Source organism: Symphalangus syndactylus, chromosome 14 (genome assembly GCF_028878055.3).
Source record: "Symphalangus syndactylus isolate Jambi chromosome 14, NHGRI_mSymSyn1-v2.1_pri, whole genome shotgun sequence".
Taxonomy (NCBI): domain Eukaryota; kingdom Metazoa; phylum Chordata; class Mammalia; order Primates; family Hylobatidae; genus Symphalangus; species Symphalangus syndactylus.
In genome coordinates, this window is record NC_072436.2 from 45055484 (window position 1) to 45081323 (window position 25840).

Genomic DNA, 25840 nt, shown 5'->3' on the forward strand with positions numbered 1-25840 from the left:
ATATTTTTGGCTGAAACCTTTACTGATATGTTCATCCTTATAGTCTCCCATGCAATTACTTATGTTTCTAAACCCTCTGACATAGTTTGGATATTTGCCCCCACCTAGATCTCATGTTGAATTGTAATCCCCAATGCACCTGGGCCTGGTGGGAGGTGTTTGGATCGTGGGGACAGATCCTTCATGGCTTGGTGCTGTCTTCATGATAGTGAGTTCTTGTGAGATTTGGTTGTTTTGTGATTTTTTTTTTTTTTTTTTTTGAGACGGAGTCTCGCTGTGTCACCCAGGCTGGAGTGCAGTGGCACGATCTCAGCTCACTGCAACCTGTGCCTCCCAAGTTCAAGCAATTCTCCTGCCTCAGCCTCCCAAGTAGCTGGGACTACAGATTTGGTTATTTGAGAGTATGTGACACCACCTCCCACCCACTCTGTCTGTTGCCCTTGCTTTCAACATGTGAAGTGCCAACTCTGACTTTGCCTTCCACCATGAGTAAAAGCTTCCTGAGGCCTCCTCAGAAGCAGATGCCAGCACTGTGCTTCCTGTACAGCTTGCAGAACTATGAGCCAATTAAACCTCTTTTCTTTATAATTTACCCAGTCTCAGGTATTTTATTATAGTAGTGCAAGAACAGACTAACACATCCACTGCATACGTTTTCTTTATACATGCTTAGGAATCTGCATGTTTGAAATAGAGAGACTCTAAAAGTTGACTATTTTGAACACAAAAGACATTTATCTGTATGGAGATTATCTGGCAGCAATTAGATTCCCAGGGAGATGTTACTGAACCCCTTAAATGTAGTGCTATTAGTGCTATTCAAGGCCTTGTTACTGGGGCCTGAATCCTTCATACAGGTGAAAGGTTGTGAACAAGGAAGGTAAGGGTCACCGTCAAGTGGATATTAATTGCACACTTCCTGTGTGCCAGACACAGGACTGGGCCCCAGAAACCTGGTGGTGAAGAAACCAGACAAGGGTCCTACCCACCCAAAACTTGCAGGACAGACATAAATAAAATCATTATAAAGTATGATAAGTCCAACGAAGGAAAAGAAAAGGATGCATCAAGGAATGGTCAGTGTCTGTTTTGCTCATCATTGTATTTCTTCTGTTAGCCTGGTACATAGTAGATACAAATAATAATTACTTGGTGAATGAATGAATGTTTTAGCTCAATGTTTTTCAAAATTTAGCATGTATCAGAATCACACAAAAGGTTTGTATGCTAGTAAACCATTCCTGCAAAGCAAAAGTTAGATACTAAAAAGATTAATAAGCATTTATTCTGTCACACAATTTCCATGGGTCAGTAATCTGGGAGAAGATTGGTTGGATGATTCTGGCTCACAGTGTCTCATAAGGTTACAATGAAACTGTCTGGATTCAGGCTGGATATGTGTTTCCAAGATGACTCACTTGCATAGCTGAGCACAGGAGGCCTCAGTTCCTTATCGCATGAACCTCTCTCCATAGCACTGCTTGGGCATCCTCACAACATGGCAGCTGGCTTCCAGAGAACAGAGGATCTGAGAAAGAGCAACAAGGAAGGCCCAATGTTTTTCCGATGTCATAAGCTAACACATCTGCTACATTATCTTTGTTATACACAAGTCAGCACCATTGTTATGGGTGGAAACTATACAAAGGCATGAATAGCAGGCATGAATTATTATGGAGTCAGTTTGCAGGGTGGCTGTCACAGTTTTGTAAACCAGATTACTGGGCCCACCCCTATTGAGTTGCTGGAGGTTGTGAGAATTTGCATTTCAAACAAGTTCTCAAGTCATACTGACATTGTTGGTCCTGGGGCCACACTTTGAGAACCATTCTTTTAGCTTTTTGGAATCTTAGGAACTTTAGAAATCTAGTCCACAGGCTCTGTACTGATGGAGGTACCAGCAAGGTGATATGCATTCGGCTCAGTAGGAGGACACAGGAATCTTGAATAACTACGAATCATGTACTTATTGCAATCTTTAATCCCAAGTGGGATAATTATTTTTATTTGTGTTTAGTTAAAACAATGTAACATATTACTAAAAATATAACATTTTAATATATTATCATCTTTTGAAATTCTGTAACATTAAATCCTATATTCCAGCAGTATTGGATGTTTTTGTTTGTTTGTTTGTTTTGAGACAGCCACTCGCTCTGTCACCCAGGCTGGAGTGCAGTGGAGTGATCTCAGCTCACTGCAACCTCCGCCTTCTGGGTTCAAGCATTTCTCCTGCCTCAGCCTCCCGAGTAGCTGGTACTACAGGTGCGTGCCACCACGCCCGGCTAATTTTTTGTATTCTTAGTAGAGGCGGGGTTTCACCGTGTTAGCCAGGATGGTCTCGATCTCCTGACCTTGTAATCCACCTACCTTGGCCTCCCAAAGTGCTGGGATTACAGACGTGAGCCACTGTGCCTGGCCTATTGCAGCATTATTGGATGTTTTAACTACAAATACAATTACTCTTTTTGTTTCTTTGGAAGACATAACTATAAAATTTACTCGCTTTACTAATGAACTCAGTCTTTGTCCTTAAAACTTCTTGTGAGGCCAGGTGCAGTGGCTCACGCCTGTAATCCCAGCACTTTGGGAGGCTGAGGCGGGCGGATCATGAGGTCAGGAGATCGAGACCATCCTGGCTAACACGGTGAAACCCTGTCTCTACTAAAAATACAAAAAACTAGCTGCGCGTGGTGGTGGGCACCTGTAGTCCCAGCTACTCAGGAGGCTGAGGCAGGAGAATGGTGTGAACCCTGGAGGTGGAGGTTGCAGTGAGCTGAGATTGCATCACTGCACTCCAGCCTGGGTGACAGAGCGAGACTCCATCTCAAAAAAAAAAAAAAAACTTCTTGTGAAATGACATACATTACAATGTGAACTGTAAATGTTTTTCTTAAAAGTGGATTTGTGTTTGTTCCTATCAAGTTGGGACCCAGATTCTTGGATACACTGATTAGTGGGGTATAAGTTTATAAAAAGCAAGCAAAGTTCCAACTCTCATTGATTTCAGGAAGGCATTCTCTCACTAACATTTGGGCAGATGCAATTTGGTGTGGTCAACTTGAATGTTTCTCCCTGTAAAATTTGTATGTTGAAATTCTAACCCTCAAGGTGATGATATTAGGAGGTGGCACCATTGGGAGGTGATTAGGTCATGAAGGCAGAGCTGCCCTCATGGATAGCATTAGTGCCCTTATAAAAGAGACCCCAGACGGCTCATTTGCCTTTTCCACCATGTGGAGACACAGCAGAAAGATGGCCATTAATGAACTAGTAAGTGGGCCCTCTTGAGACATTCAATCTGCTGCATATTGTTCTTAGAATTTCAGGCCCCTAAAACTATGAGAAATAAATTCTTGCCATTTATAAGCCACCCAGTTTATTGCATTTTGGAACAGCAGCCCAAATGGAATAAGACATTCAGCCAACACCTTCCTCTCAAAAAGCATAACATTTTTTGCACTTTCATTAGGAACCCCTAGCCCAGTACCAGTAGTCTCTTTGATGGCTCATACATCACGTGGTCTTTCCTGTTGGATTAGGAAATCTCTCTCTCTCTCTCTGTGTTGTGTTTGTGTGTGTGTGTGTGTGCACATGCATGTGTGTTTTCTGCTGGGAAAAAGAAAGCAATAAATATTAAAGGGAAAAGGAGTATAGAAGCAACTTCTGTTCAGTGCACCAGTCTGAATGTTTCTTGGCCTGGAGATATTGTGATATCAGAATTGTCATTGATCCAGTACCCCATAGGCAGGGCTGAGCTTTTTCTTTGGTGCTGTAAGATCTGTGCATTATTTCCTATGGAGGAGAAAACCAGACTTCCTAGTGAAATCAGATTTGGACAGAAATATTTAGTTTGCAACCAAATAAATTCTTCCTGTTTTATCTGAAAATAACAAGGCTTCCTTTTCTGCTTCAAGAGAAAGAACAATAAGTTTCAAAATTTGAAGAACACATTGACCTAGCATTGAAGAAAGCAAACTCTAAGAACCTCTTCACCAAAAGTCATTTTATTGTTGGAAAAACCCTGATTTTAGAAGTTTACAATTTACGTACATAGAAAATTTATCAAAGATAACAATGATTCTGTTTTCCTTATAAAAAATGAATTCTAAAACATGCGAAATATTATTGACATAATATAAATACATTTTAATATGATGTTAAATTATGCTTTTATTACAAGCTTACTTCAATATTAATAAGATTCTTATTAATGGAGAAACCACATGGCAAAAATGGCAAAAACCACAATTACTTTTGTACCAACCTAGTATAATTTGAATTCAGGTCATGTGATTCCCCCAGTTTTGTTCTTTTCACTCAGGATAGTTTTGGCTACTCTGGGTCATTCTATTGAATGGGTCTTTTGTGATTACATATACATTTTAAGATTGTTTTTTCTGTTTCTGTGAAGAATGTCATTGGTATTTTGATAGGGATTGTATTGAATCTGTGGATTGCTTTGGGTCATATGGACATTTGAACAATATTGATTCTTCCAACCCATGAACATGGAATATATTTCCATATTTTTGTGGCCTCTTCAACTTATTTCATGGATGTTTTATAATTTTCATTATAGAACTCTTTCACTTGTTTGGTTAATTACTATGTATTTTATTTATAGTTATTGTAAATAGTATTACCTTCTTGATTTCTTTTTCAGATTGTTCATTGTTGGCATATAGAAATGCTACTGATTTTTGTATGTTGATTTTGTATCCTGCAACTTTACTGAATGTTTATCAGTTCTAATAGTTTTTTGGCAGAGTCTTTAGGTTTTTCCAAATACAAGATCATGTCATCTGCAAACAAAGATCATTTGACTGCTTCCATTCGAATTTGGATGCCCTTTACTTCTTTTTCTTGTCTGATTGCTCTAGCTAGGACTTTCAGTACTATGTTGAATAACAGTGATGAAAGTGGGCATCCTCGCCGTGTTCCAGATCTTAGAGGAAGAGTTTTCAACTTTTCTCCATTCGGTATGATACTAGCTATGGGTCTGTCATATATGGCTTTTATTGTGTTGAATTATGTTCCTTTTATTCCCACTATTTTGAAGGTTTTTATCATGAAGCGATGTTGAATTTTATCAAATGCTTTTTCAGCATCAGTTGAAATGATTATATGTTTATATGTTTTTTTCCTTCATTTTGTTAATGTATCACATTGATTAATTTGCATATGTTGAACCATCTTTGCATCCCAGGGATAAATCCCACTTGGTTGTTGTGAATGGTTTTTTAATGTGTTGTTGAATTCAATTTACTTGTATTTTATTGAGGATTTTTTAATCAATATTCATCAAAGATATTGGCCTGTAGTTTTCTTTTTTGATGTGTCTTTGTCTGGTTTTGGTATCAGGATGGCCTGTAGAATGAGGTTGGAAGTATTCCCTCCTCCTTTATTTTTCAGAATTGTTTGAGTAAGATTGGTATTAGTTCTTCTTTAAATGTTTGGTAAAATTCAGCAGTAAAGCCATTGAATCCTGGGATTTTCTTTGCTGGGAAACTTTATTACAGTTTTGATCTCATTAATTGTTACTGGTCTGTTCAGATTTTGGATTTCTTTATAACTCAATATTACTAGATTGTATGTGTCTAGGGATGCATTCATTTTTTCTAGGTTTTCCAATTTATTGGCGTGTAGTTGCTCATAGTAGCCTTTGGATTTTTGTGACATCAGTTGTATTATGTCTCCTTTTTCATCTCTGACTTTATTTATCTGGGTCTTCTTTCTTTTTATCTTTATCTGGCTAAAGATTTTTCAATTTTGTTTATCTTTTCAAAAAGCCAACTTTATGTTCCATTGACCGGTGTATGATTTTCTTCATTTCAATTTCATTTATTTTGCTTGATCTCTATTGTTTCTTCTACTAATTTTGGTTTTGCTTTGCTCCTGCTTTTCTACTTTTTAAAGATACATCATTTGGTTGTTTACTTGAAGTTGTTCTACTTTTTTATGTAGATGCTTATAGCTATAAACTTTCCTCTTAGTACTGCTTTTGCTTTATCTCATAGGTTTTGGTATGTTGTGTTTTCATTATCATTTGTTTCAAGAAACTTTTAAATTTTTTTCTAAATTTTTTCACTGGACCACTGGTCATTCAGGAACATACCATTTTATTTTCATGTGTTTATATAGTTTCCAAAATTCGTCTAATTCCAAAATTCCTCTTGTTAATTCTAGTTTTATTCCATTGTGGTCAGAGAAGATACTTGATACAATTTAAGTTTTTTCAAATTTTTTAAGACTTGTTTTGTGGACTAACATATGGTCTACCCTTGAGAATGATCCAGGTGCTGAGGAAAAGAATGTGTATTCTGTAGCCATTGGATGAAATGTTCTGTAAATAATTATAGGTCCATTTGTTCTGTGACACAGATTAAGTCTAATGTTTCTTTGTTGATTTTCTGTCTGTATGACCTGTCCAATGCTGAAAGTGGGGTGTTACAAGTCTCCAGCCTTTATTGTTTTGGGGTCTATCTCTCTTTTTAGCTCCAGTAATATTTGCTTTATGGATCTGGGTGCTCCAGTGTTGGGTCCAATATATATTTACAATTGCTATATCTTCTTGCTGAATTGACCCCTTTATCATTATATAATGACCTACTTTGTCTTTTTTATAGGTTTTTGGCTGGAAATCTATTTTATCTGATACAAGTGTAGCTACTTCTGCTTTTAGTTGGGAGGTGGGTTCCATTAGCATGGAATGTCTTTTTCTATATCCTTATTTTCAGTCTATGTATGTCTTTATTGAAGTGTGTTTCTTGTAGGCAATAGATCATTGGGTCTTGTTTTGTTATCCATTCAGCCACTCTATGTCTTTTGATTGGAGAGTTTAATCCATTTACATTCAGTGTTATTATTGATAAGTAAGGACTTACTCCTGCCATTTTGTTGTTTTCTGATTGTTTTGCAGTCTCCTCTTCCTTCTTTCCTTCCTTGTCTTACTTTTAGTGAAGGTGATTTTCTCTGGTGGTATTTTAATTTGTTGCTTTTTACTTTTTGTGTACCTGTTGTGTGTTTTTCAATTTGAGGTTACCATGAGGTTGGCAAATAATATCTTCAATTCATCATTTTAAACTGATTGCATCAATAAAGAGAAAACCAACAAAAATTCTACACTTCAATGCTGTCCTCCCACTTTTTAAGTTTTTGTTGTTTCCCTTTAAATCTTTTTTTAATGTCTGTGTCTTGAAAAGTTGTTATAGTTATTATTTTTGATCATTTTTCTGTCTTTCTACTCAAGATATGAACAGTTTACAGGCTACAATTAAGTATTATAATATTCTTTATACTTACTATAGTGAGTACCTTTTGTACCTTCAGATTTCTTATTGCTCATTAACATTCTTTTCTTTCAGATTGAAGAATTCCCTTTAGCATTTCTTCTTGGATATATCTAGTTTTCTTGAAATCCTTCAGTTTTTGTGTGTCTTGGAAAGTCTTTATTTCTCCTTTATGTTTGAAGGATATTTTTGCTGGATATACTATTCTAGGATAAAAGTGTACTTGTTTTTCCTTCTGCACTTTAAATATGTCATGCCACTCTCTCCTGGCCTGTAAGGTTTCCACTGAGAAGTCTGCTACCAAACATATTGGAGCTCCATTGTATGTTATTAATATTTGTTTTTTTTTCTCTTGCTGCTTTTAGGATCCTTTCTTTATCCTTGACCTTTGGTAGTTTGGTTATTAAATTTCTTGAGGTATTCTTTTTCAAGTTAAATCTGCTTGGTGTTCTGTAATCTTGTACTTGAATATTGGTGTATTTCTCTAGGTTTTGGAAGTTTTCTGTTATTATCCCTTTGAATAAACCTTCTACCCCTATATCTTGCTCTACCTCCTCTTTAAGACCAATAACTCTTAGATTTGTCCTTTTGAGGCTATTTTGTAGATCCTGCAGGTGTACTTTATTCTTTCTTATTCTTTTTATTTTTGTCCCTTCTGACTATATATTTTTAAATAGCCTGTCTTCAAGCTCACTAATTCTTTCTTCTGCTTGAATAATTTTGCTATTAAGAGACCCTGATGCATTCCTTGGTATGTCAATTGCATTTTTCAACTCTGGAATTTCTACCTGATTATATTTAATTATTTCAATCTCTTTGTTAAATTTATCTGATAGGATTCTGAATTTTTTCTTTCTGTTACCTAGAATTTCACTGAGTTTCTTCAGAACAACTATTTTGAATTTTCTGTTCAGAGGTCACATATCTCTGTCTCTCTGTGACTGGTCACTGGTGCCCTATTTAATTTGTTTGATGAGGTCATTTTCCTGGATGGTTTTGAGGCTTGTGGATGTTTTCTGGTGTCTGGGCATTCAAATATTAGGTATTATTGTAGTCTTCAAGTCTGGGCTTGTTTGTACCCAACATTTTTGAGAAGGCTTTCTAGGTTTTTGAAAGGAGTTGGGTATGGTATTATGATCTAAGTTTTTGGTCACTTCAGCTGTATCTGCATTAAGGGTCACTCCAAGCCCAGTAACACTGTGGCCCTTGCAGACTTGTAGAGGTACTGCCTTGGTGGTCTTGGATAAGATCCAGATGAATTCTCTGGATTCCCAGTCAGAGACTTGTTCTCTTCCTTCACTTTTTCTCAAACAAACAGAGTCTTTCCCTCTGTGCTGAGCTGCCCAGAGTGGGGAAGGGGGGACAAAAGCACCTCTGTGACCACCATCACTGGGACTGTACTAGGTAAGATTTGAAGCCAGCATAGCACTAGGTCTCACCTAAGGACCATGGTAACCACTGCCTGGCTACTGCCTATGTTCACTCAATGTCCCAGGGCTCTACAATCAGCAAATGATGAAGCCAGCTAGCTTGTGTCCTTCCCTTCAAGATAGTGAGTTCCTCCTGGCCCCAGGTGGGTCTTGAGATGCCATCTAGGAGCCAGGGCCTAGAGTCAGAAACTTAGGATTCTACCTGGTGTTGTATTTAGTGCAGCTGACCTGGCACCCAAGGCACAAGACAGAGTCCTCCCCACTATTCTCTCCCCTTTTCACAAGCAGAGGAGTGTCTTCCATGGCCACTACCAGCCCAGGCCCACAGTGAGTATTGCCTGGCTTCCACCACTGTGCATTTAAGACACAAGGACTCTTCAGTCAGCTTATGGTAAATGCTACCAGACCTGGGATTCTCCTTTCAAGGCAGGGGGCTCCCCTCTGGCCCAGGGCAGGTCAAGAAGTGCTGTGTGAGAGCCAAGGTCTGGAATCTGACACCCCTGGAGCCTGCTTGGTGCTCTAACCTACTTTGCCCAAGCTGGTACCTTTGCTGCAAGGCACAGTGCCCTTTACTCCTCCTTTTCCTTTTTTCAAGCAGGAGTCCCTCCCTGTAGCCACCACCACTGGGAAAATACTGAGTGTCACCTGAAGCCAACATGGCTCTGAGTCTCACCCAAGGCCCACAGTGAGTTCTGCCTGAGTACCACTGCTGATTATTCAAGACCCAGCAGCTCTTTAGTCAGCAGATGATGGATCCAGCCAGGACTGAGTCCTTCTCTCTATGAAGCAGGTTCCCTTCTGGCTCAGATGTGTCTAGAAATGTCATCCAGGAGCTAGGGCCTGGAATGGGGGCCTCAGGACTCTATCTGGTGCCCTATCCTACTGTGGCTGAGCTGGTATCCAAGTTGCAAGACAAAGTTCTCTTTACTCTTCTCTCTCTTCTCCTGACAAGGAAGGAAGGAAGGAGTCTTTTCCAGAGCTGCAAGCAAGTACTCCCTTGGCTGCCCTAGCTTGTGTCTCACCGGGTCACATGCCTCCAAGTCCACTGGCTCTGAGCCCAGCACAGTACTAGGACATGCCCAGGAATGGAAGTCCTTGTGGCCTAGACTGCCATTGATGTTTATTTAGGACACAGGAGCACTTTAGCCGCTGGTGGCGAGGCTTGCCAGAACTCAGGTTGTGACCACTGGGATGGATGATTTGCCTTTGGCCAGGGCTGGTCTAAATGCTCCTTCCATAGGTTCTGGCTGAGTTCTGCCTGGTGTTGCTTTCTACTATAACAGGGCAGCACCGAGTTCCATTGCAAAGTCTCCTAGTGACACTTTCCCTCCCCACAAGTGCACACATTCTCCTCCCTGCTGGGGGATGGAGGAGGCACGGTGTTGGCAATGTAAGACTGAGTTTCCTACTCTCTTCAGTGCTCCTTTCAGTGATAGAAAGTTAAAACCAGGTACTGTGATCACTCGCCTGGTTTTTGGTTCTTACAAAGATGCTTTTTTTGTGTGGATAGTTGTTGACTTTGGTGTTGCTGCTGGCAGGACAATTAATTGGTGGAGGCTTCTATTCGGCCATCTTGCCCTGCCTCCCTATATCCTTATTAAAGTTTTAAAACTAATGTATACTGAAGTTAGCCCTCTCAAATTTCTAAATTAATATTTTTAAATCTTGTTTTCTGTCTTTAACATCAGATTTTTGTTATTACTGAGCAACTCCACCTAAAAAATATTCTGAAGAATCATTATTAGAGTTGACTATTTACTGCAATTAATCAAGGAAACCTGACTCAAAGTTGCATATCGATTATTGATAATTATTTTTCAAAACATTTAAACCATAACTTTGCAAATATGTTTTGACTTTTGGTATCAAGATTATTACTTGGAATTCAGTAAAAGCCTGACTAGCTTTTTAACAAATCCCATTTCATTAACATGTGTAAGGCTGAGGAGGTTTAGAATTACTATTTATCCTCACATAAGTACGTGTCCAAAGCTTTCACCAAACCTTAAGGAAGAGAATGACTCTGCCTTACTTTATTAGTTTTTCTTTGCAACTTTTGGGATAATCTCCTATAACTTTGCAGTCCTTATAAAAAGAAACAAAATAATTATATAACTAAATGTTTACACATTTTTAAAAACACCAAATAACTCCACCTCACTTTCTGGTACTGCCATCCTGACTTTATTTTAGTGTATACCCTTCCAAATCTTGACCACATCCAGATTTTAGCATTGTTGTAATAAACAAGGCTCCCTCCCTGTGAAGCACCACAGCACAGTGCATGGTGTTCCCTGATTGAAAAAACAAATGAATGAATGGGAGGCTGTGATTTATGTCATCTTATAGACTCTCACCTTTGATTTAACTGGTCTCATATGTAGAAGAGTGGCCACCCTCCTGGCCTGTCACTTTATGTATGCCCTGTGGCTAAGACCTTAGATTCTACAGAGACCAGAATCAAATCTTGGCCCTACCACTGAATAGCTATATGACCTTGAACAAGTTACTTAGCATTTCTAAACCCTGGTTCCTTCATCTGTAAAATGAAGATACTGATAGTACCTTTAAATTTGAATTATCATGTGCCTAAGCGCAATAACTAATGTTTACTATTTGCTGTTATTGTAATGCGTGTCATCTAAAAATTTATGCTAGGTCAAATAAGAGTCTTTCCCAAACAGAAAAGGAGTGCTCTTTCATTAAGACCTATAATCAAGGTGAAAATAGGCTTTTGTTTTCCTTGCTATTACAGAGATCATATAATTACATCAAACATATGTATCATATGTATCATAATATATGCCTTTGTTTAGTTGTTGATATTCTGGTTGTTTCAGAGTGCTTGATATTATCAAACAATTATGTTGACAAGTCATTATGTATGTATTCCTACAAAATATGTGCAGTATGTGACTATATAGACTTTTCTTTAAACTATTTCCTTAAGATAAATTCCCAGGAGTATTAGTGCCAGTGCAAAGGGTATGGCATTCTGGTGATTATTGATAAGAGCTGATATATTGCTTTCACAAGAATTATGTAGTTGAGTTTCTAATTAGACTCCATATTTGTCCTCTGGGTTCACAGAAGAAAGTACACTAGTAGATACATTGGATTGTGTTACATGTACTATCTCCTTCTCTAGAGAAGCAATAAAGGAATTCATACACCTATTATTGGACTGCACATGTATTTTTAAAACTAAAAAGATGTAACATGAATCGGGGTAATTTAGATGATCCATAAGGACTCGTTTCTTTGGAACAACTTCTCCATCTCATTAGCTTCCGTACACTCAGCCCATTGGGAGCTACTTGTTCACATATGAAGAGCATTTCTCTCTTTCATCCCTAGTCAGATACTAGAGATTTTATCTTGTTATTCAGTGCAATGAAGTCATTTTCACTGTGCCTGACTGAGGATAAGGAATAATTTACTTGGAGTCCTGTAGCTTCTATTTTGCCCGCGTAATGACATATTTTTATAGGTGAGTGATCTCACCCGGGGTCTTCATGCATAGCTGGATGGGTTTGCCACCTGCATGCAGTAGGGCATCCAGGCACACCAGTAGGCACCAGCCTTACCCACCTCGGCTCCCAGCCTGAGTGTTGACAGGCAGGCAGGCCTTGTAGCCAGGGCCTCCGCCCAACAGACACACAGACGTGGAACTCCTTTTTAAGGTACAATTGCCAATTCTTTTTATTGCAGAAGCCAGCAACACCACCACCCTGCTTTTTTTTTTTTAAATGCAACCACTACTCATAATATTATAACTAATATTTCTGAGGTTTACAGGTGCAAACACTGTAATTTCAGGCTAATTTATAGATGCACAGAATAATAGGCTTGAAAACATGTCATAACTTCTTTTCTTTTCCATTTTATATTGGCTTTTGGAATCTCATTTTTTTAATGTGTCACCCAAACTCAGAACATTAGCACAAAATAATAAGCTACTTAACATCTATATTTAGGATTGTGTCAAATGTGTCACAGTTTTGTTGGTTAGGAACAACTTTTTGTATTTTCCTGTAAATAATGAATCCTGAGTGTGTGATAACAACAAATAATGCAGTGTAAATGAGCTAAAAGTTGACCTTCCAGTATTATTCTTGCATTATACTATTTTGTTTAGTGTGGTAGAGTCTTCTTAAATTACATCAGGTTCAAATTTCCAAACCATCTTTTAGTTACAAATATTTTCTAGAACTACCACTTAAAAAGTCACTTTTATCTCTTTAAGAATCTCAAATGTAGCTGTCATTATTTTCCATTTTATGATTGAATTTAAGGAGAAACCACAAAACAGCTGCTAGAGTTCTGTTAGCCTGGCATATTTAATACACTTAGCCTTTTACCCTTACCCCTCATTCAGAAAAGTGTTCTGCAGTGTTCTATTGGTGACTCTTAGAAACTGCTAATTTACTTCATGTGTGAGTTATGTTCAAGTGTTTATTAGAATTGATTTAAACTGGTAGTTTTCCTGTTACTTGTATTATGTTCTGTTTTATATCCAGAGCTGATTTTGCTATTTAATGAAGGGCTATTTTCATCAAGGAGAAAATTTTGTTTTTCTCAATGATTTGGGATGTTATTTTAAATATTCTGCCAAGTGAAAAACAAAGATAGTTTTGGCATAACCACAATTAAGCTAAATGCTAAATGATCATACTAGACTCTGATAACACATCAAATATATCTATATATGCCAATTACAGATGTATAAAGGAAACCTCAGTCATCTAGAATTTGTGATAATCTGAACATGTGTTAAAGTTTGCCTTTTATTCAGGTTTTAGAGCAAATAAATAAGTGCCCATTCTGCTTACTATGCTGAATCATATAACATGACATTTTATCAAGACCAGTAGAAACGCTTTTTAATTGGTTTGATAGTTATCTTGCATTATACGACGTTTAAAAGCATACAGTTCAGCAAATGAATGCCTCTTGAGTCATAATTGCCTAAAAAATACTAATACTTATTTTCTTCAAATGAATCCCTCATATAGACTCATTTGTAAAAACTGGCCGTATCAAAGCTTGCAGTGAGCCGAGATCACGCCACTGCACTCCAGCCTGGACGACAGAGCAAGACTCCATCTCAAAAAATAAAAAAATAAAAAAACTGGCCATATAAGAAACTTAACATTCATACTGTTTAAAGATTCAAAACAGCTGGCCCCATTCCCATTTGATTGGCTTGGAAAAATACATTAAAAAGTGTCTAAATCTTGATCTGCCTATCAAAAAGTCCAGCCTCATGTTGAAAGCAGTAAAACTTTTATTAGTGATTAAAGTTGTTAATTTTTTGTAGTTCTTAAACAAAATTACTTAACAGAAAAGTTTCTTAAATGCTTTTTAAAAGCTGTCCTTTACTGAATTGCATATTATTAGATAATTTGTATTCTTCTTGCATTTTATGTAGTCCTGAGCAGACATAAGAGAGGAAATAAAAAAAGAATCAATAACATTTTTAGCATAACCAGATGTGAATTCCCCACATCAGTCTGGCATGAGGAAATGATTACAAAGTAATGTGATACTTTGAATTTGTGCATATATGGTATCCGGGCAGAAAAGACAACACTGCCAGCTTGACTGCTTATCTTCAGGAAGGCCTGCTTATAAGACTGGCCCTTGGCTGATGTCTGGGAACTTGGATTTTTTGGGAAGGTTCCCACCCCTCTAATTGATAAGCATGGTTCACTGTGTGTGTACTGTTTATGCAAGAAATGTGGTTAATGCTGGATACTTGCTTTCCTTCTGAGAGTCTGGAATTTTAGTACATGCCAGGCAGAGACTGCTGACATGACCAGTTTCAAATAGAAACACTGAGTACTGAGTCTCTCAAAAGCTTCCCTGGTTGGCAACATTTCATTTGTGTTGTTGTCTCCATTATTTCTGGCTGCTATAATAAATACCATAGACTGGATGTCTCAAACAACAGAAATTTCTCTCTCATGGTTCTGGAGGTGAGAAGTCAGAGAGCAGGCGCTGGTCAGTGTGGCTCCTGGTGTGGACCCTCTTCCTGATTCAGAGACAGAGCATTCTTGCTGGTTCCACACATGGTGTTGTTGCAGAGAGAAATCATCTCCACAACATCTCTTCTTACAAAGGCGCTAATCCCATTCATGGGGGCTCCACTCACGTGACCTAATCACTTCCTAAGGCCTCACTTCCTAATACCATCACATTAAGGATTAGGAAGGATCTCAACCTGTGAGTGGGAATGGAGACACATTCAGTTCGTAGCAGTGGTCACAACTCGTTGCTGGGGGAATTCAGTCCCTGTGCCACTCCCTGGGAGAGGATTCTTGAAGCTCGCACCTGGTTCTCCCTCAACTTTTTACCCTGTGCACTTCTTCCTTGTGCTGATTTTGCTTTGTATCATTTTGTATAAATCATCATAGTGAGTAAAACCCTGTGCTAGATTCTGGGTCTTCCTATTGAATCAATGAACCTAGGGGTGTGTTGGGAACTGACACAGTACCTTAATGGTGGTGACTCAAGAGTTCATTTGAGAGCTGTGTGCTGTTGGTAGTCATTGGTGAATGACAAGGCTCAGCATTGGGGCATTGCAGAAGAGATCTTTTGGTAGTTCATAAACATTTTTCTCAGTATGATGTTTAGGATACTTTCTTCAAGCCATCCTAAGAATGGTCATGGGCCTTCTACCTGTCTTTAAATTTAAAGGTGAAATCTTTAGTTTTATTTAATTTCGTTACGTTTTTAAAGAAAGGTGCTCTCAATTGCCAATGACTAGTACTGTGGTCAGCTTGATAGATGTTGAATTTAATTGAGGAGGCCTCAAGCAGCACTTAAAGACTCTATTCTTCCCTAATCCTGTCCCCGTCCTGCCTGCCTGCAGTATCTACTCCCCGCATACCCCATTCTGAACCATGTAAGAGCTATTATTGTATATGCCCAAACATTGACATCTACCTAGTTCTTTTTTGCAAAGTACGAAGAAATTTATTCTTCAGGTGTTTGTGTATTGCTAAGTACTATTATTAACTCTTAGGAAAATTGATGTATAGATGGAATCAACTTTAATACTAATAATTTTCACTATTTATTATATGACAGAATCTGAATCTAAACTCAAATTTATGTATAACAACAGCCTTAAAGAAAATTAAAAGGCAAAGTATGCATATGCTAAATGAATTGATCATGCTGCCTGAAAAAAAAAGTTAAAATGTTAAAGAATATTCTACGTCTTTGGCACCATAAGTCTCCTTGTCTACCTTGCACATTACACAGTTTCATTATTACTAGTTTTATTTTTTATTTATTTATTTATTTTGACAGGATGCCACTCTGTCGCTCATGCTGGAGTGCAGTGGCACAATCATGGCTCACTGCAGCCTCAACCTCTGGGCTAAGGTGATCCTGCCACCTCAGCCTCTTGAGTAGCTGCGACCACAGGTGCAAGCCACCGTGCCTGGCTGATATTTTGTATATTTTTGTAGAGACGGGGTTTCACCATGTTGTCCAGGCTGATCTCAAACTCCTGGGTTCGAGTGATCCACCTGCCTTGACCTCCCAAAGTGCTGGGATTACAGGCGCGAGCCACTGCACGCCCTACTCCACAGTGAGTTTTAAATTAATTTTTTCCTTTTTTTTTTTTTGAAGATGCCTCCATACCAGTTCCATATCAGTGGCTGCAGCTGGCTGCCACCTAAACACTCAGGGTAGATTCTACTATTAATTTTAGGATGCTCCAAGCCATGGTTCATAGTTTCAGGAAGCCACAAATTCATGAGACTACAAAACAAGATGGAGAAATCGTTGTTGCTAAATCTCTATCTGATAGGCAAAGATCAGGAAGAACTGTGCAGAAAACTCAGGACAAACACCCACTCTCATAGCATCTATTGGCTTTCAATTTGGCCTGCCATGAGCTAACTGACAAATTCCTCTATTTCTGAAGCTGAAGAAGTTCTTTTTAAATATAGAGTACTTATATAAGAAAATACTAAAAGTGTACCTATTTACATATATTGAAAGCATAACTATTTGCATAGTCTATGACAAAATCTATATTGTATATTTAGCAGATAACATAATTTAAGATATAACGGTTAACTAGCAGCAAGGGTAAAATTTTTCTCTGGAAATACAATCAGATTCAAGCATCTGATAGCTCTTTGAGTCCAAGAGGATAGCAAGGATGTATAGGGAAGCTCCCCAGAGTTACTTGGATTTGGTAGCAGTTCAAATCTAGATTAGCTGTCAACATGCAGAGTGTCTTGCTACCTATGAGACAACTGAGGGATTCCTCAGCAGTTTTCAAAAAATATGTGTGTTAGAACAACCTGGTCCTTAAGGAATGGAGAGTAGACCAGCACTGGTCCAGGAACGTGTGTTACTGGTCTACAACTAGATTAGTGTAGAAACTGGAAGGATTTAGACACCTTATAGCAATTTCACGTAGCCATGGCATCCAAATAGTTGATCATTTTTCTCATAGTTCCTCATTATGGTATTTTACAAAAGCATTGGTCTGTGATAGGTTGGAACTTTTCTCTAATTGGCCTTTCACCTAAAGGGAATGCTTGTTAAAAGTTCAGATTCCTGGACCCCAGCACAAACCAATAGAACCTGAATTTCTGGAAATGAAGACAAGTCCCAGGAACCTGCATTTGATCAAGCTGCCTGTGTCATTCTTTTCCATGCTGAACTTTGAGGACTACTGCTTTATGGGGAGGACCAACTGCATGGCTTACATACTCCCCCAAGTATAAGATTGGCTTTTGAAAACCATCCAGTTTAAGAACTACAGTTGCAAAGGTCACAACTCAAACACAATTGACTTTAGTCCTTACGGATGTCATTGTGTTACTAGCTCGTAGAAGTGCCCAAGTAGCAAAGACCTGTGGTTTCTGGGGACAGTTCCACTGCTAGGTTATACAGTGACTTTGTACAAAAGACACCCTTGAAGCCACCCCCCTGCCATGTGCAAGGAAAGTGTTGTAATAAATACATTGATTAATGATGCCCGTGATGAAGTCCACCCCCTTCAACGTGGTTCCTTGTGCAGAGCTGGCAGAGCAGATGTCATGCCCAGGAGAGGGGGAGCCCCCAATGCTGGGCAGTGCACAGCAACTTGGTCTGTAGCCCCTGATTAGAAAACATCAAGCCATCCTCAGCTCCACAGACACAGGCTCTGGGAAAACTTCAGCCACCAGAGAACATTCACACCAGAGCATTTCTTGTTTGTTTAGGTTTGTTTGTGGGTTGTTTTGTTTTGAGACAGAGTCTCGCTGTGTTGCCCAGGCAGGAGTCCAGTGGTGCAATCTTGGCTCACTGCATCCTCCGCCTCCCAGGCTCAAGTGATTCTCCTGCCTCAGTCTCTCAAGTAGCTAATATTACAGGCACATGCCACCATGCCCAGCTAGTTTTTTGTATTTTTAGTAGAGATGGGATTTCACCATGTCGGCAAGTGACTGGAAATAAAAGAATTTAATTCTCCATGGGCAGATGTCATTCACCATGTGAATTCCTTGTATATGATTTTATACAGGGGAGAAAAAATATTTGAGAGCAGTCATTACTAATCAGGAGGCAGACTTTTGACCACTGCACTCATGTTTCTCCATGGGTGCAGACACTCCGAGCATCTGGGGGGTACTGCTTCCTTTTTCTCAGTTGGTGCCACCCGAATGCCTGAATCACAGTGCTGTAGGCTGACCTAAGGGAGGGGCAGCAGCCAGGCAGCCGTGGAAGAAGGAAGGAAACTGGTAGAAGGACCTGTGAGAAAAACAAGAGTAATTGACCCAGTAACTTGAGGTTCTGACCATTGCTCTTGAGAGCAACTTGACTGCATAGAATTTGAAGTGCACAGTCCCCTTGTCTTTGTTAGGAGTGTGTTTTACTCACAACTATGATACCATATCATGACTCTGACATCTTCTACACAAGCTATCCTTGCTGTCTCTGGAGCAGTATCCCTTCTGCTGTTTCCTTCTACCCCTTGTCCACCAGGCAGCCCCTTGAGCTTCACACTTCTCCACCTTAGGGCAGCCTTTCCAGATTCCCTCGGCAAAATTAGGCCCCTTCTCTTCTCTGCCAGTGTCCCTTACACAGGACTCCTCTGGTATGGGATTTTTGTGTTGCACACATGGTTGAGTAATTAGGGAATATTACTGTCATCTTCAGATAAATATTGGCTATAACAGGAATAACTGTGCTGCTTTATGTTTTTTATAACAAGGGATATCCCTTTCTGAAAAGAGATAAACCTTTTTTTTTTTAACTTTCAAGCTAATAGTGGCATGGTGGTGTTAAGAAAAGAAAGAAAGCCATTAGTCTAGATCAAGAATAAAATGTACTCAGGCTAGGCGCAGTGGCTCACACCTGTAATCCCAGCACCTTGAGAGGCTGAGGTGGGGGGATCACGAGGTCAGGAGATCGAGACCATCCTGGCTAACACAGTGAAACCCTGTCTCTACTAAAAATACAAAATATTAGCCGGGCGCGGTGGTGGGTGCCTGTAGTCCCAGCTACTCGGGAGGCTGAGGCAGGAGAATGGCGTGAAGCCCGGGAGGCGGAGCTTGCAGTGAGCGGAGATCGCGCCACTGCACTCCAGCTTGAGTGACACAGTGAGACTCATCTCAAAAAAAAACTAAAAAATGAATAAAATGTACTCAGTGATGATTAGCTATTATAGCTGATTATTTGAAACATTAAAAAATTAAAACTTTAACACTGATAGTGCAGTGAGAAAAATAATTTTGTTAATATGAATCTTAAACTCTGTCCCTCTAACTCCATTTCTTTCCATTCAGACAACTATAGTATTTTATAAGAGCTGATCCATTGTACAATTTTATGTTACAACTTTTCAAACAACTGTATTATAGTCAATTTATAATCAAGCAACTATTTTATAATTTAGGTTTTATAGCATTTGTTTCTTTGGAACATTACAGTCCCACCATTGCAAACCAGGTGGGACATGTGTATAGAATGTGATGCAAGAGACTCTAATTTGGGAGTTGCAAATCTGTCCTTCATTAGAGTGTGGTTCCCTTAAGTTCACTGACTTCTTTTCATCTCTCCTTACCAGGCCCACAGTGATAAATTGAATGAGTGAATAGATATATATATATATAGTATTACGTTTTAATATGCCCCCATACTCCATGAACTGCATACACACCACTTAATGGAAGTTATAACATTGCAAATGCAACAATAACAAAAAAGTGAGTGCAAAGCAAGTGTCTCTTGACACAGTCATATCCCATCACCACCACCGCTCCCCCAAAAAACTCATCCCTCTCATGTGAAGTCGTTCATTAGGTTCTAATTTTTGGTTTTCATGTCAGGAATCCTCATCATGATGTCCATGTGCAGAGAGGTGCACGTGTATGAATATATCCCATCCGTGCGGCAGACGGAGCTGTGCCACTACCACGAGCTGTACTACGACGCAGCCTGCACCCTCGGGGCGTACCACCCACTACTCTATGAGAAGCTCCTGGTGCAGCGCCTGAACACAGGCACGCAGGGGGATTTGCATCGCAAGGGCAAGGTGGTTCTGCCCGGCTTCCAGGCAGTGCACTGCCCTGCACCAAGTCCAGTCATTCCACACTCTTAAAAAGGGTTTCTTGGGAATCAATGTGCAATAAGGTACTACTGTTGTACTCAAAGTCACAAAAGAATACTTGAAGATAGATTTTAGACAATGTAGTTTTGAATCTTTAAACTGTAATTTAGTGGTGGTCATGAGAATTCTTCTCTTTCTAAGCCATTGAGTATGTATTACTGCTTTGAACATAGAAATGGATTTTTTAAAAAATAAGGCTCAAGAAAGATGCAAAACAAAGGATAGCTAGAAAGAAAACACGTGTATGACCATGGGTATGATACGTCCAGAAATGTTAACAACTTATTCTTCTGCCATGAGTACCCCTCATCAGGGTTGGTTTCAATGACAGGTTTTGGTGATGTTCCTGACCATATGAAGTGGTTTATGTTTAGAAACATTCAAATTGAGGGACATCATTTACAGCATCGAGTGTGTCAGTTATACATGCATTCATCATTAAATATCCTAGGTTTTATGACAGACATTGAGATTATCACTCAGATGTGTTTAACAGCAAAAATTCCCAGCACATCCTGGCAAAGGCTCGTGTTTCCAACCGTTGCATTCTTCATCTCTGCCTCCCATTGCCCACTGAATGCTTTGCTTTCTGTGCATCAAGACCGAGTTCTAAAACCAGAAAACATTCATCTTGAAGGGTCCAAGAAAAAGCCAAATTCCGTATAGCACCAGAGAGGAGGCCCTTTGTTTACCTGCAGTATTTCAACCAGGGGAATTAGTATCACATCCACCAGGAGGCACATCACTGGCAAGTAACTAGAATCACAGGGCTGCAGGTGCCCCTGGACACTCCCCGGTTCTGGCTTTTCTGCCTTGTACCTCCTCACCTGCAGATCTACCCTGCAGCTTTTGCATAGTCAGTGACACACTTGACAATTGGCACAGCTGTGCTGGGGAACACAGGAGACACCTTGCTCCTTCCAAACTAGAAGGAAAGATTTCGGAGCCATCACCCTGTGCTTCTAGGGATGCACACCTGTCTTTATTTTACAGGTCTCTTGCAGGTTTTTATCAGCCAGTGGGAACTCCACAGTGATGAGCACTGAATCTTCACTAAATCTTCCTACAGACATTTAGGAATCCAGTCCTTGCTTTCACAGATATGTTTTACGTCAGCAGCATGACAAAGCCATATAATTAAATAATTTATGTGAAAGCATTGCTTATTAACAAGGAAAATATATAGATGCTTCAGAGGGAAAGGCAGCTAGAGGGAAATTTTCATCCCAATATGTTAGCTATATTCAGGGTTGATTTTTTTTTAATCTCAACTGTCACTGATACATTGAAAAATTTTTGCTATGAATGTAGTGAAACAGAAACATTTTGTAATACCTTAATTAAACATGCTATTATTTCAATGTATAACCAAAACATATCTCCATGGTACAGTTAAGACTTGCTGCAATGACAATAGCAGCTTAATTAAAAGCGTTCTCCCTTGCAAAGTGTATGAATGTCAGGAGAGTTTAGTGGAAAAGTTTTCTTTGTTTCAGGATTGGTTTCTTCTAGACTGTTCTCGGGACTACTTTCTTGAGCAAGAATGGCTTACAGAGACTGAAGGCTTCTGTTTGGTTAGTCTATTCAGCAGATATGGAGCTGGATAACAAGACATCTCCTATAGCTTGTTATAATAGTGAAGGAGAAACTGGAAAGTTTTAATCACAATAATATCCAATAAAAGCCCATTTTGAGAGTTTTGCTATTAAGTCAATGAGAAGGGATAGGTAACTTTGTCCTATATATTAACTTATGTCTAAATAGACATGGTTAAGCCATGTTCCTTTCTAATTTCTTTTTTTTTTTTTTTTTTTTTGAGACAGAGTCTCACTCTGTCGCCCAGGCTGGAGTGCAGTGGCAGGATCTCAGTTCACTGCCAGCTCCGCCTCCCGGGTTCACACCATTCTCCTGCCTCAGCCTCCCGAGTAGCTGGGACTACAGGCACCTGCCACCACACCCGGCTAATTTTTTGTATTTTTAGTAGAGACGGGGTTTCACCATGTTAGCCAGGATGGTCTCGATCTCCTGACCTCGTGATCCGCCCACGTCAGCCTCCCAAAGTGATGGGATTACAGGCAGTGAGCCACCGAGCCTGGCCGTTCCTTTCCAATTTCTTGAAAGAACTTGGTTTTGTCCTTATGTTTACATGTGTGTAATAAGTTCAGCAACTCTGGAATGTGGGTGAGGTGGCTCTGGTGGATGAATATTACCCCCTACCATCCTTGGATCTTTCTAGACCTTCCAGGCCATTAAATGCCCCTGACTATTGAAGCTCCTTTTATAGTTTTGCAAGTGGATTTACTTGTAGGCATCCTTACTATCCAGCACAATCCCCCTTGGCTGACATGAGAACTTGCTTAGAGGAGAATTTATTGGGGTCAGTGTAAATATTCAAGTTCAAAAGCCTCAGAACCCCACACTTTAAAGATTTTTAAATAGAATTTTGTTGTAATCATTGTATTTTTAAAATAGTACTTTCAGTTTCATTGAGGTTACAAGAAAGACTGAAGAGTACAAAGGAAATTTAATTATAATTTTTGCATTTATTATGGCCTTAAAGATTCTTGGGAATCAGGGTCTGTTCACCAGTCAATAAATGTAATACACATATTAATATAGTACTGACTGGGCATTCTTCTATAAAAGTTTAAGTTATTTAGCTTCTAAGAAAATGTTAGGCAGTTATAGTTAACGTGATGACTACTTCTAGTATTAGCCAAATGGGTCCTAAGTGGCAGTATTTTGCCAGACATTGACTAAATCCTTACATGCCACATTTACTGAATTCCAATAAACACACAGTTCTTCTGTGGAGTAGTTAACAATAAGTGGCAGCTCACTGAATTTCTCCCAGGTTCTGTCTCTTCCAAAATCCTCCATCCTCTCTTATGAAGGGAAGCTGATTAAAAAAAATCCTCTTGGTGCAAGCTGAAGCTGTTAAAGATTCCTTTTTTCACTCTCAGGACCAACAAACATTCTTTTGTATTTCAAGATAACTTCACCCGTTGTTGTTGTTGTTGTTGTTGTTGTTATCACGAAGAAACAAACTTTCGGGTAACCTTTAACAGACCTGGTCTTCTCATGGAATACCAATGCTCTTCCCAGGGAGTTGACCTTTCCCACTATGTCCTTACAGAGCTGCTTTTACAGAAAACTTTGTGCTCAGGACCAAGGGATGGTCAATTAAAAGTTGCATATAAGCATCAGGCTTGTGCATTAAAATAGGCAAGGAAGGGCTTTTATACATCTTTGAATGACCAGGTCTTTCCTTGTCTGCCTGAAGGCAGAGCTTTGAGAGACAGCACTTCCCATGTGTCTGGTCCTCTTGGTCTCTCAGCCGACACTTAATCAATCCTGGACTCTCCAGTAGTCCTCAGTCATTGTAGCCATAGCATCTGCAAAAAAAGAAATGCTAAAATAATCACTAGCATTTTCAAAATTAGGAAATCAAAGTAGCTGGGTCACTCTCTTACATGTGTATGAGCCAGTTCATTCTGCTGGGGCAGATCGTACTTATGCTGCTGATTGACTCTTCTGAGCAGTAACACATCTCCTGAATTAATTAGGTAGGTCCCGTTTGGGCGCATTAAGTGGGATCGGTCTTAGATATCTGAGTGCCAGTATGTGATAGAAGAATTTCATACGCACAAATGCCATGATTCAAGTTCTCTCTCCAGTTTTTCTTATAGATCAACACACAGTACATGTGGTCAGTTACTTGGTTGAATTTCTGCTTAGCTGTGGCAAGAAACAGAGAAAGGGAGTGAGGTGGGACCAGGGGAATTATCAGAGAGACATGAGTGAACCTATTGACCAGGTAGCTTCCAAGTATGTTCTATTGTGTTGTCTGTTTCGATTTCTGCCTTTCTGATAGTTTAGAACTCTTACCCACTGGTTACGTGACTGATCAAGGCAACTCCATCTGGAAATTAATTGCTTAGGTAAAATGTCCCTGAGTTTCAACTTGTCTTTTATACTCTGGATATTCTCTTATGAGATTATTATGCATGTTTCTGTCACATGGGCATTATTTACACACTTGATAAATGAAAGGTATTTCTCTGTCTGTTCAAGGAAATAAAATGTAAGTTCTTGCTTTATTAAATGAATGAAGCCTTTTGGTTAAAAAAAAAGTAATCTAATATGTTTCTGTTCAAACTTGAGCTAATGACATTTAAAGAATTAAAGACATTGATCTAGTTCTTAGTATAAAAAGTGTACATGTAGTAGATACAGTTATATAATTGTGTATATACATATCTACACACATGGTTGGTTTTATATTGCTTTTTCATCAATATTTTTGACTGAAACCTTTACAGTAAATTTTATTTTAATTATGTAACCACTAATATTTTGAGAGAAGGAAGCAAATGTTGTATGTCCTTCTGTTAAAAGAAAAAAAAATTCAGTCCTCCACCAACCGCTTCCCACACATTCATACTCTGCACATCTTGGCTATGTTAAAATGGTCTGACAGAATTATTGAAAAGGCACTATGAAGGTAGAACACTACCTTAATATTTTATCCTAGTCAGAAGCCTGATTTAACACTGAACTTTGAAGGGAAGCTTAGCTATAGCTCATGGCTTTCAAAGATTAGAAACATTTACTGGTTCTATGGAAAATAGTCTTCTTGCTAGGTAGATTTGAAACAAAGAAATTGCATTGGTGGTGTTAAAATCTAACCTTTATAACAAATCCTGTTTTACTCTAGATGAAATACTTAGACAATTCTTCCGGTGGAAACCAGTGAACTTTTTTAACAGCTTTGGGAATTCTTTTGTATGATAATTTTTAAAATGAAATGTGTACTCTTCAAACTAATTAAGGCTTGAAGTTTTCCAGGAGTCACATTTTAAAAGTGTTTGTACACATTTTAACACTTTGATATTTTCTATTTTGGTTTTGTATATTTTTATGTATACACAATGTACAGACTTTTTTCTTGTAAATAAAACATGTTTTCATTTGTCTAGAAGTTTCTTGTTTTAATTCGTAGAAGTTACACATACAAATAAGCAAGTGGCAAAATAATCCATCACTAGGAAAACAAATGGCAAAACTGAAATCTAATTAGAAGACTGAGTGGCAACAGAAGGAACAGCAGCAGGCCTTCAGCCATGAATATGGATGCAGCCTGGGCCTGAAACCACAGGTGGGCAGGTTTTTTTCTTCCAGGGATTAATTGCCACATGCCGGAGAATGAAAGTGGCGAAATCAAGTGGAAAAGGCATATTTAGGCTAACAAATCTTGATGTTGACTTAATAACCCAAGATTTTGATGAATGCATGGCTTTGGGAGACTCTTCCTCAGCTTGACAGGGCATTAAGTCTTGGAAAACATAAATAAGTTATTTGAGGAAAGTCTAAAGACAGCTGAGTCACCTACAACGCACCACAGTGTCAAATTGGCCTTGGTATTTTCATACTTGTGATGTGAAGGGAAAATCAGTTAATTAGGCTCCTGGAAAGAAATTCTCGGTCATTTGCGCTTT

At 39.0% G+C, this 25840-nt stretch overlaps 1 protein-coding gene across 7 annotated transcripts in view; it reads left to right on the forward strand.

Annotated features, from left to right (window-relative positions):
- The window catches only part of ST6GAL2 (ST6 beta-galactoside alpha-2,6-sialyltransferase 2), a 92225-nt gene that overhangs the window by 60259 nt on the left and 6126 nt on the right, over positions 1–25840 (forward strand). For 6 of the 7 annotated variants that reach the window (XM_063616666.1, XM_055241956.2, XM_063616667.1 and 3 more), the window contains exon 6: positions 20062–25323. The exons of the other annotated variant lie outside the window; for it this stretch is intronic. In XM_063616666.1, the coding sequence (XP_063472736.1) occupies positions 20062–20333 (272 nt within the window). In that variant the 3' untranslated portion in view covers positions 20334–25323. Of the gene's footprint in view, positions 1–20061; positions 25324–25840 lie in introns of those variants that run through there. 7 annotated transcript variants of the gene reach the window in all.